General features: G+C 45.1%; 1 protein-coding gene across 2 annotated transcripts in view; it reads left to right on the top strand.

Annotated features, from left to right (window-relative positions):
* The window catches only part of PPARA (peroxisome proliferator activated receptor alpha), a 102,145-nt gene that overhangs the window by 17,056 nt on the left and 72,654 nt on the right, over positions 1-12,435 (top strand). The window contains exon 1 of one of the 2 annotated variants that reach the window (XM_017850817.1): positions 6,943-7,140. The exons of the other annotated variant lie outside the window; for it this stretch is intronic. Within the exon in view, the coding sequence (XP_017706306.1) occupies positions 7,087-7,140 (54 nt within the window). The 5' untranslated portion in view covers positions 6,943-7,086. Of the gene's footprint in view, positions 1-6,942; positions 7,141-12,435 lie in introns of those variants that run through there. 2 annotated transcript variants of the gene reach the window in all.

Raw genomic sequence — 12,435 nt, 5'->3', positions numbered from 1 at the left:
CCCTCAGCTGCTAGAAGGTGGCCCAGCATAGGAGGTATTTAATGAAGCCTTCCTCTCCACTTAAATCTGTACTCTTGTGCTTATTACAAGGTGACAGTTTTCTGTTTGAAAATTGTATTAGTGTTGTAATGAGAAAGTTATTTGGGTAATGTTGTCTGAATATGAGGAAAACATTAAGGATAGAAATGTAATTGTTTTCCTATTCCAGTCTATGGATTTTATTTATTTATTTATTTACTTTATTTATTATTATTTATTATTATTATTATTTTTTGAGACTGAGTCTCGCTTTATCGCCCAGGCTAGAGTGCAGTGGCACAATCTCGGCTCACTGCCAGCTCCGCCTCCTGGGTTCACACCATTCTCCTGCCTCAGCCTCCTGAGTAGCTGGGACTACAGGCACCTGCCACCACGCTTGGCTAATTTTTTGTATTTTTAATAGAGACAGGGTTTCACCGTCTTAGCCAGGATGGTCTCGATCTCCTGACCTTGTGATCCGCCCGCCTCGGCCTCCCAAAGTGCTGGGATTATAGGTGTGAGCCACCATGCCTGGTCAGATTTTATTGAAGTTTACAGAATTACTTCTTTGTAGCCATGGAAGTAAAAAAAATAATGAGACAAGTAGCTATTTCAAAATGTAGGGCTGATAAATTTGGGATGGTTTGAGAATGTTAAGATGGGGAACTCCATTTCTTTTTTTAAATTTTCATTTGTTTATTTATTTTTTTGAGACAGAGTTTCACTCTGTTGCCCAGGCTGGAGTGCAGTGGCATAATCTCAGCTCACTGCAACCTCCACCTCCTGGTCATAAATGATTCTCCCACATCAGCCTCCCGAGAAACTGGGACTACAGGTGCCCACCACCATACCTGGCTAGTTTTTGTGTTTTTAGTAGAGATGGGATTTCATCATATTGGCCAGGCTGGCCTCGAACTCCTGACCTCAGGTGATCCTCCCGCCTTGGCCTCCCAAAGTGGTGGGATTACATGTGTGAGCCACCGCACCCAGCCAGGAAACTCCATTTCTGACAGTGGCTCAGTAGTTTGGAAGTTAACTGGCAAAGGTGGACGGAATCTTTAAACATATGTGGAGGAATTGGAGAGTTTACAAGATAGTGAAGAACTGCCAGGCCATGTCTGGAGAAGATGAAAACTTGACATTTGGAGCCATTGTGTCCCTGGGGTGTTGGCCAATTTATGAAAGAAGCAGTTAAGGGCCTGAGTGGCACTTTTGAGGGGCTAGAGTCAAATGCTCGTACATAAAGCCTACTAAGAAGGGAAGACCCTGGTCAACATCCCAAACTTTGGATTGGGACCCAGAAAAACTCCATCCTAGGAGTACAGGTGACCTGGAAACAGATCAGCTTAATCAAGGACTGAAGTCCAGTTCTAGCTACGCCCAATCCTTGAGACTGATTAAGGTGATCTCAGATTGCAAGGACCTCAAATACCCAGCAGAAGCAAGTGAATATCCTTCTGGAGGAACAGAGCCTTATCCTAGGCCTCTAATTTTAAGGACAATTTTCAAATGCAGGCTTTCCTCCCTTTGCACAGTTCCATTGTGCGTAAATTTCAGTCAGTGACTGGCTGCAGTGTCTCATGCGTGTAATCCCAGCACTTTGGGAGGCCAAGGTAGGCGAATTGCTTGAGTCTGGGAGTTTGACACCAGCCTGAGCAACATAGTGAAACCCCATCTCTGTTTTTAAAAATAAAAAAATTAATTGTCACTGTTTAGTTAAATTATAGTGGTCTCCCAACAATACAGATCAGATCCCAGCTCCCATGGTGTGTGCACTGTGAGTGCTGTATGAAGTACAAGCTCTGCCGCCAGTTCTTCAGCCTACAAATCACAATATAGATAACAGATGTGCTTGATGATTACTGACCAATTGCATCACGTCTCTCAAAGTCGGTCTGTGATTGGTCCCTGAGCATCTGTTGGTCAGTTTCATGCACAGACTGCAAAGCGTGTGGTTGTGTCACCTCCTTGTCTCTCAGTGACAAACCCACATGGCATTTTATAAAAGTGGATATACCAGGCCGGTGAGGTGGCTCATGCCTGTAATCCTAGCACTTTGGGAGGCCGAGGCAGATGGATTATTTGGGGTTAGGAGTTTAAGACCAGTCTGGCCAACATGGTGAAACCCCATCTCTACTAAAAATACAAAACTTAGCTGGTTGTGGTGGCGGGCGCCTGTAATCCCAGCTACTGGGGAGGCTGAGACAGGAGAATCGCTTGAACCCAGGAGGCAGAGCTTGCAGTGAGCCGAGATTATGCCACTGCACTCCAACCTGGGTGACACAGCAAGACTACCATCTCAAAAAAAAAAAAAAAGTAAGCATGAAAATTATGAAATGCTCAGAGATAAAATATGTGAGGCCTGTACACTGGAATCTACAAAACACCACTGAGAGAAATTTTAAAAGACCTAAATAAATGGCAAGTTATAACATGCTCTTGGATCAGAAGACTCAGTATCATTAGGATGGCGATTCTTCCCAAAATGATCTACAGATTCAAAGCAATCAGAATCAGACCTCAGCATGCCTATTTGTAGAATTTGATAACCTGATTCTAAAGTTTATATGGAAATGTAAAGGACCTTGAGTTACTAAAATAACTTTGAAAAAGAACAACCTAATTGAAGGACTTAGACTACATGATTTCAAGAATTATTATAAAGCTACAGTAATCAAGACAGTATGGTATTGATATGAAAATAGACAATTAGATGAATGGAACAGAATAGCAAGTCCAGAAATAGATCCACACGTATAGGGTCAATTGATTTTCAGCAAAGTGCCAAGTCATTTAAGTGGGGAAAAGGTAATCTTTTCAACAAATGATACTGGAACAACTGGATAGCCATATGCAAAAGAACCTCAACCTGGCCGGGCGTGGTGGCTCATGCCTGTAATCCCAGCACTTTGGGAGGCCGAGGCGGGTGGATCACAAGGTCAGGAGATCGAGACCATCCTGGCTAGCACACTGAAACCTTGTCTCTACTAAAAATACAAAAAATTAGCCAGGCGTGGTGGTGGGCGCCTGTAGTCCCAGCTACTCAGGAGGCTGAGGCAGGAGAATGGCATGAACCCAGGAGGCAGAGCTTGCAGTGAGCCAAGATCGCGCCACTGCACTCTAGTATGGGCGACAGAGTGAGACTCCGTCCAAAAAAAAAACAAAAAAAAAGAACCTTAACCCTCAGTTCACAGTACTACAAACTCATAATTATTATCATTATATTATACTATTATGTAATAGTATATACAATATATATTATGTAATATACATCGTATTATATGATAGTGTATTATATTGTCATATAATAATTATTATTGAAATGGGTCATACACCTAATTGTAAGAGTTAAAACTGGCCAGGTGCAGTGGCTCATGCTTGTAATCCTGCACTTTGAGAGGCCAAGGTGGGTGGATCACTTGGGTCCAGGAGTTCAAGACCAGCATGGGCAACATAGCAAAACACCATCTCTACAAAAAAATCAAAAAATTAGCTGAGCTTGATGGCACTCACCTGTAGTCCCAGCTACACAAGAGTCTGAGGTGGGAGGATCACCTGAGCCCAGAGAGGTCAAGGCTACAGTGAGCCGTGATTGTACCACTGCACTCCAGACTGGGTGACAAAGTGAGACCCTGTGTTAAAAAAAAGAGTTAAAACTATAAAACCTCCAGAAGAAAAAATATGGGAAAATTCTTGTGATTTGGAGTTTGGCAAAGATTTCTTAAACATGATTTAAAAAGCATTAACCAGGCCAGGTATGCTGGCTTACACCTGTCATCCCAATGCTTTGAGGGACTGAGGTGGGAGGATAGCTTGAGGCCAGGAGTCCAAGAGCAGCCTGGGCAACATGAGTGGGTCTCTACAAAAAAAAAAAAAAAAAAAAACTGTGCCAGGCACAGTGGCACATGTCTGTAGTCCTAACTACTCAGGAGGTTGTGGCAGGAGGATCACTTGAGCCCAGGAGTTGAAGCTTGCAGTGAATTATGACCATGCCACTGCACTCCAGCCTGGGCCACAGAGTAAGACTCAGTCGCTTAAAGAAGAAAGCATAAACTATAAAAGAAAAAATTAATAAATTAGCCATCCTCAAAATTAGACACGTTTACTCATCAGAAAACACTTAATAAAATGAAAAGTCAAGCCATAGACTTATTTTATTTATTTTTTTAATTTAATTTTATTTTATTTTTTTGAGACGGAGTCTCGCTCTATCGCCCAGGCTGGAGTGCAGTGGCCGGATCTCAGCTCACTGCAAGCTCTGCCTCCCGGGTTTATGCCATTCTCCTGCCTCAGCCTCCCGAGTAGCTGGGACTATAGGCGCCCGCCACCTCGCCCAGCTAGTTTTTTGAATTTTTTAGTAGAGACGGGGTTTCACGGTGTTAGCCAGGATGGTCTCGATCTCCTGACCTCGTGATCCACCCGTCTCGGCCTCCCAAAGTGCTGGGATTACAGGCTTGAGCCACCGCGCCCGGCAAGCCATAGACTTAGAGAAAATATTTGCAAAACATATATCTGACAAAGGACTTGGATATGGGTTATATAAGGAACTATTATAATTCAATAAGATGTCAAGCAGCCCAATTAAAAATGGGCAAAAGATGAACTAACTCTTCAACAAAGGGCATGTCCGTTTGAATGGATGGTAAGCAAGCACATGAAAAGATGTTCGTGTGCCTTTCCCTCATTAGTCATTAGGGAGATGCAAGTTAATAGACATCTCTCTTGGTAGAAAGATATCGCTACACACCCACAAGAGTGGCTGTAATTAAGCAGTGTGATCAACTATGCATAAGAGTGTGGAATAAGAACTCTCATACACTGCTGATGGGAATGTAAAATGATAGCAGCCAGTTTGGAAAACATTTTGGCAAATAATACCACTTATTATCAAAAATGTTAGATACCTGAAAGAACTCAAAGTGAAAAAGCTATATACTATCTGCTCCCAACGCTAGACATTATGGGAAAGGCAAAACTATGGAGACAGTTAAAAGATGCGTCAGTGGTTGCCAGGGGCTCACGGGGAGGGAAAGAGGAATGAGTAGGTGGAACACAGGGATTTTTAGGGCAGTGAAACTATTCTGTATGGTACTATAATGATGAATACGTGTTATTAGGCATTTGTCAATACCCATTTCACAAAGAGTGAAAATGAAAACTGTGGACTTCACTTAGCAATAATATGTCAATATTGGCTCATCAATGGCAACAAATTACCTCACCAATGCAAGATGTTAATAACAGGGAAGCTGTGGTGGGAGCGAGGTGGTATATGGGACTTCTTTGTACTTTCCACTCAATTTTTCTGTAAGCCCAAAACTGCTCTAAATAAGAAAGTTTATTAATTAAAAGTTACATTTATAATGTATCTCTATCTAGGAATAAATCTGAAAAAGATATGTAAGGTCTCTACTCAGAAAACTGATTATGTTATTAAGAGAGCTTAAATATAGCCCAAATAAATAGATGGATATACTATGTTCATGGAAGGTCCAACTCAGTATTGGGAAGGTGTCAGTCGTCTTAAGAAAGGCCTTATGTGTCACACAAGGGATACTGACATCTGACACCGAGCACATGTAGGCATCCTGATTATGTTTACTTGAATGATGTGGACTTTACAGAGCTGACTTACAGACAATTTAAATGGCCCGAAAACTGTTCAATGCACTCTCTCCCAGGCTGTCACAGGATGCACTTCAGGAACTTTACTTTTAACAAGAAAATTCAGTTTTCTCTTAAACAGCTTGCTTCTGTTCCATTAGCATTCTCATCACTTTAAGTTGCATTCATCTTTGTTTTTTTTTTAGAAAAACATTTGTTCTGCAACCAGCCTTGTCCTTTAAATACTTGTACTATATACAGGCTCTTTTCATAGGTTCGTTACTTGAAATGATTTAAGTGTGTTTTTGGTGGCAGGGGGGTGGTAGTTGTTTTGTTTTGTTGAGACGGTCTTACTCTGTCACCCAGGCTGGAGTGCAGTGGCATGATTTTGGCTCACTCCTGGCCTTGAGTGATTCACCTACCTCAGCTTGCTAAGCAGCTGGGACCACAGGCATGTACAACCACGCCTGGCTAATTTTTTTTTTTTTTTTTTTTTTTTTTTAGAGACGGGGTTTTGTCTTATCACCCAGGCTGGTCTCAAACTCCTGGACTCAAGGGATCAGCCTGTCTCAGCCTCCCAAAGTACTGGGATTACAGGCGTGAGCCACTGCACCAGTCCTGATTTGAGTTTTTGTAAGACAGGGAACAATGTTCGGAATTTAGCACCAATGTCAGATTCATTCTGTAAATTTTCACTGAACATCTGCCTTGTGTAGGACAGGAAGATGACAGACAAGAATTCTTCCTCCAAGAGGTACAGGTCAGTTGAGCAGAAAAGGCATATATCAATACCCACAATGAGAGCTGTGGTGATTCAGAGGAGAGATGAAGTCCTTCCCCTGGAGGGATCATGAGCACTTTGAGGAGGAAAGGCATCTGTACCGCCCCCCAAATGTGTAGAATGGGGATGCATTCCTGGCAGAAAGAAGTAGGATAAAGTACAGAGGCCAGGGCCTAGTGCAATGGCTCATACCTGTAATCCCAGCAGTTTGGGAGGCCGAGACAGGCGGATCACCTGAGGTCAGGAGTTCAAGACCAGCCTGGCCAACATGGCAAAACCCCGTCTGTACTAAAAATACAAAAATTAGCCAGGCACGGTGGCAGGTTCCTGTAATCCCAGCTACTTGGGAGGGTGAGGCAGGAGAATTGTTTGAGCCCAGGAGGCAGAGGTTGCAGTGAGCCAAGATTGCGCCACTGCACTCCAGCCTGGGCAACAGAGTGAGACTCTGTCTCATAAAGAAAAAAAAAAAAAAGTACAGAGTCCAGGAAGCCTGGGGTGGGGTTGGCAGATGCCGAGTCATCTATTTTGGCCAGAGTCCAGGGCCTACAAGGGGACATGAGGAGGAGATTCATGCATTCTGGTTCAAACTCCATCAGATATTTATTGAGCTCCTTCTCTGTACCAGGCATTGTTCTAAGATACATAATGAACAAAACCCATGACACCCTCGTCTGTGAGAGCTGATGCTGTGGCAGGGACAGACAGGTCATGAGTGGAGTGATGGAGCAGCTGGCCTGGTGAGTTAGCTGCCTCCAGGTACAGTAGGAGGAGCAAGCCCAGAGCGGGCAAGTGGGTCAGGGGTGCCAGAAGGGGCGAGGGTGCCAGGAGGCTGGTCCAGGCTGGCCTCCCTGAGGTGGTGGCCAGGACCTAGCATCTGAGGAAGGGCTGGAAACAGGTGAGAACAGGTGGAGCAGACATCAGGATGGGAGCATCCTGACAGGGAGGGCGGCAGGGTGAGCTCATGGGGGGAGCAGCCAGGAAGTGTGACTGGAGCAGTGTCCTGGAAAGGGGGAGAAGGAGGTCAGGAGGTCCCAGGGGAGAGGCAGGACTAGTCTCGTGGAGGCCGGGGCCATTGTGAGGACTCTGGTTTGTGTTGTGTGTGAAAGGCCATGGGATGGGGACCAGGGGGGGCGTCTTAGGGGACTGGATATGCTCTGACCTAGCTGCTAAAAGGCCCCCTCGGGCAGCTTTCAGGGCCCAGGCAGAAGCTGTAGGTGGTTCTGAGGTTTGCAGAGGGGCCTGAAGGGGTGCGACCCAGCCAAGCAAGGTGGCTAAGTGGGAAAGGCTCTACCGCATTGGGGGTAGGAAGACCTTGACCTTAGCTCCAGCCAGCCACTGAGCAGCCATGTGGCCTTGGGTGATACCCGTCCCTGGTCGGTTTCCCTACCTGTGAATCCGGGTACTTGGAAGCCATGCTCGAGAACAGCCCATCCACAGGAGGTGATCAGGGCTGTCCTCCCGGCGAGGAACCTGGCAGCCGTGCATGAGAACCTTGGAAAAGGGAGAGGGAGGAGGCTGTGGCAGGAGGTGAAGAGGGAGGGAGTGATGCCCTGGGCAGGATGCCATGAGCTGGGATGGAAACCACAGGATGAATGCAAGTAATTTAAAAAAAAAAAAAAAAAAAGCCTTGGGCCGGGTGCGGTGGCTCACGCCTACAATCCCAGCACTTTGGGAGGCCGAGGCAGGCGGATCACCTGAAGTCAGGAGTTGGAGACCAGCCTGGCCAACATGGTGAAACTGAAAATACAAAAATTAGCTGGGTATGGTGGCGTGCGCCTATAGTCCCAGCTACTCAGGAAGCTGAGGCAGGAGAATCACTTGAACCTGGGAGGTGGAGGTTGCAGTGAGCTGAGATCGTGCCACTGCACTCAGCCTGGGTGAGAGGGCAAGACCCCATCTCAAAAAAAGAAGAAAACAGTCTTTCAGACCAAAGGATCAACAAACAAACCAGACTGTCCAAACAACCATAAGCCGTAACTTTGTGCAGAGGTAAAAGACCGAGGTCACATCAGGACCTGTTGGATTCAAGGCATGTTGACAGCTGTTCAAGGCTTCAGATAGACCCTCCGGCTGGCAGGGTGGCCACAGGGCATATTGAGTAGGAAGCCTTGTTGCTTTGACAGGTTACTTGGCCCCATGAGGGACAATCCCATAGTCAGTTACGCCAGAAACGTGACTGTCTCCTTGAAATCCTCAGCATGGGGTCTTATGAATAAACCCTTACTAGATCTCCTGTTTTGTCTTATTTTTATGCAGAGCTTTACTTTATAGCAGAAAATTCCATTTTTACCCTTAAATGGCTTCTGTTCCCTTAGTGTTCTTGTCACTTTAAGTTGCATTCATCTTTGTCCCTTCAGAAAAGGATTTGTTCTACAACCAGCGCTTGCAGAGGGTGCTTGGTTTATGGTTACCGGTGTTTGCTGAATGTCTGAATTATGTTGAGTTGCTTAAAGTCATGCTATCAGGTAGACGTTGTGGCTGTTCTTTTCACTCTCTTATTTGGGGATTTACAAAACAGTTATGTTTTTAGTTTTCTTTTATTTGTTGTGTTGAATAGGAATGTAGCTGTGGGAACCTCTAGTTCCAAGTAGGAAAGCCTTGGACACATTTCCAGCTGGCAGACTGGCAAAATGGAGGGCATGCAAGTTGCCAGAGAGGCTGGGAGCCAATTTGAGAGCCCAGCTTCAGGATGGGACATGGGATATACCTCAAGTTAGAGGTTCTTATTCAGTGTGGATTTTTCTAAGCAGATACCTGTCACAATGTAAGTTACTGTACGTCTGTACTAAGGCAGCTGCTGCAGTCCATTGGAAAAGAGAGAAAGACAGCTTGGAAATGGTATTCCATAAAAATGTCAGCATCATAAAAGACAAAAGCTGTGGAGATGTTTCAGATTAAAGGAGAAAAGTCATCAAAATATAATACCTGACTCTAAACAGCATCTTGTACTGAAGGAGGAAAAACGCCATCAAGGACATTATTGGGTCAACTAACAAAATTTGAATACGAATCGTAGATTGAAGTGTGCCTGATAAGTGTATGGAAGTGAAGTGTTCTGTGCTGTGTAAGAGCACACTGCCATTCTCAGCAAACACGTAGTTTAGTATTTAGGAGAATGGGCCATGACGCATGCAACTCACCCGCAAATACACACACACATACACACGTATACATACATACCTATAAAGAAAGAAATTAGGGGCCGGGCGCGGTGGCTCACGCCTGTAATCCCAGCACTTTGGGAGGCCAAGGCGGGCAGATCACGAAGTCAGGAGATCAATACCATCCTGGCCAACGTGGTGAAACCCCGTCTCTACTAAAATACAAAAAATTAGCTGGGCATGGTGGTGCATGTCTGTAGTCCCAGCTACTCGGGAGGCTGAGGCAGGAGAATTGCTTGAACCCAGGAGGCGGAGGTTACAGTGAGCCGAGATCGTGCCGCTGCACTGCGGCTTGGCAACAGAGTGAGACTCCATCTCGAAAAAAAAAAGAAAGAAATTGTAATAAAGCAAATGGTTAAATTGGTAACCACCAGTGAATATGGGTAAAGTTGTGGTGTTCTTTATACTGTTTTTGGGGTACAACTTTTCTGTAAGTGAAAGTACTTCCAAATAAAAAGTTAAAAGGCAAGGAAATAAATAAAAGAGACAGTTTCTGTATCTTCTATATCCTAGCTATGTTTACCACGTTTGGATTCTGAAAGCTGCAGAGCAGAAAACATGAAAAACAGATCACCTGTTCTTAAAATACCACTGGTGGCCAGACATAGTAACTCCCTCCTGTAATCCCAGCACTTTGGGAAGCTGAGGGGGGTAGGATGACCTGAGCTCAGGAGTTCGAGAACAGCCTGGGAAACATAGTGAGACCCTGTCTCTACAGAAATTTAAAAAATTAGCCAGGCATCATGGTTCATGCCTGTAGTCCTAGCTGCTCAGAAGGCTGAGGCAGGAGGCTTGCTTGAGCCTGCGATTTTGAGGCTTCAGTGAGCCATGATCACACTACTGTACTCTAGCCTGGGCAACAGAGCGAGACCCTGTCTCAAAACAAACAGACAAACACACAAAAAATCACTCCTAATTTGCCTCCCTTTTAGTACTTTAAAAAAATTAACTTAAAACATTTTTTGGATAATTGTAGTTTTTTTTGTTTGTTTTGCTTTGTTTTGTTTTTTCAAGACAGAGTCTCATTCTGTCACCTAGGCTGGAGTGCACTGGTGCAATCTCAGGTCTCTGCAACCTCTGTCTCCTGGATCCAAGTGATTCTCCTGCCTCAGCCTCCTGAGTAGCTGGGATTACAGGCGTGCACCACGCCTGGCTCATTTTTATATTTTTAGTAGAGATGGGGTTTCACCTTGTTGGCCAGGCTGGTCTCGAACTCCTGACTTCAAGTGATCTGCCTGCCTTGGCCTCACATGCAGTTTTAGGAAATAATACAGAGATCCCCAGCACTCTTTCCACTTTTCCCCAAGGGTAACATCTTGCAAAGCTAGAGGACGATATCACAGTCGGAAGACTGACATTGATACCATCAAGATGCAGAATATTTCCATCACCAATCAGCTGTCATGGTGCCTTTTATAGCCAAACCCACTTCTCTCCTACCTTCCCATCCCTTTTTTAATTTTCCAGTCATTAATCTGTTGTCCATTTCTGTCATTTTACGAACGTCACATAGGCCGGGCGAGGTGGCTCACGCCTGTAATCCCAGCACTTTGGGAGGCTGAGGTGGGTGGATCACGACGAGGTCAGGAGATTGAGACCATCCTGGCCAACATGGTGAAACCCCGTCTCTACTAAAAAATACAAAAACTTAGCTGGGCATGGTGGCGGGCGCCTGTAGTGCCAGCTACTCGGGAGGCTGAGGCAGGAGAATGGCGTGAACCCAGGAGGCGAAGCTTGTAATGAGCCGAAATCATGCCACTGCACTCCAGCCTGGGTGACAGAGCGAGACTCTATCTTAAAAAAAAAAAAAAAAAAAGACTGTCACATAATGAATTATATGGCATATAACCTTTCGGGACTCAGGGTAATTCTCATGAGATTGATCCAGGTTGTTGGTGCATCAATAGTTTATTCCTTTCTATTGCTGAGTAATTTCCATGGTGTGGAGGAGCCATGGTTTAACTGTTCACCCCATTGGAGGACATCTAGCTTGTTTCCAGTTTGGAGGTACTGTGAATCAAGTTGCTGTGAACATTTGTTTACAGGTTTCTTGGTTTTCTGGTTTGTTTTAAACAGTTCTAGCCAGGCACGGTGGCTTATGCCTGTAATCCTAACACTTTGGAAGGCTGAGGCAGGAGGATTGTTTGAGCTCAGAAGTTTTAGGCCAGCCTGGGTAACAAAGCGAGACTCCGACTCTACAACAAAAATAAAAAAATTGGCCCTGCATGATGATGTGCGCCTGTAATCCTAGGTACTTGAGAGGTTGAGGTAGAAGGTCTGCTTGATCCTAGGAGGCAGAGGTTGCAAGCAGCCGAGATTGTGCCACTGTCTCCAGCCTGGGCAACAGAGCAAGACCCTGTCATTCATAGATAGGTAGGTGGATGCGTGGACGGATGGATAGACGGATAGATTCATAGATAGATAGATAGATAGATAGATAGATAGATAGATAGATAGATAGATAGATAGATAGAAATGTAAATTATAGGGTCACGCTCAGTGGCTCATGCCTGTAATCTCAGCACTTTGGGAGGCCAAGGCAGGTGGATCACTGGAAGTCAGCAGTTTGAGACCAGCCTGGCCAACATAGCAAAACCCCGTCTCTACTAAAAATACAAAAATTAGCCAAGCATGCTGGCATGCGCCTGCAATCCCAGCTACTCTGGAGGCTGAGGCAGGAGAATCACTTGAACCCAGGAGGTGGAGGTTACAATGAGCCAAGATCATGCCACTGCACTGCAGCCTGGGCCACAGAGTGAGACTCTGTCGAAAGAAAGAAAGAGAGAGAGAGAGAGAGAGAGAGAGAGAAAAGAAAGGAAGGAAGGAAGGAAGGAAGGAAGGAAGGAAGGAAGGAAGGAAGGAAGGAAGGAA

Source organism: Rhinopithecus bieti, unplaced genomic scaffold (assembly GCF_001698545.2).
Source record: "Rhinopithecus bieti isolate Rb0 unplaced genomic scaffold, ASM169854v2 scaffold_32081, whole genome shotgun sequence".
In the NCBI taxonomy this organism is placed as follows: Eukaryota; Metazoa; Chordata; class Mammalia; order Primates; family Cercopithecidae; genus Rhinopithecus; species Rhinopithecus bieti.
The sequence above is the reverse complement of the archived record's forward strand: the minus strand, read 5'-3'. Positions and strand labels throughout refer to the sequence as shown.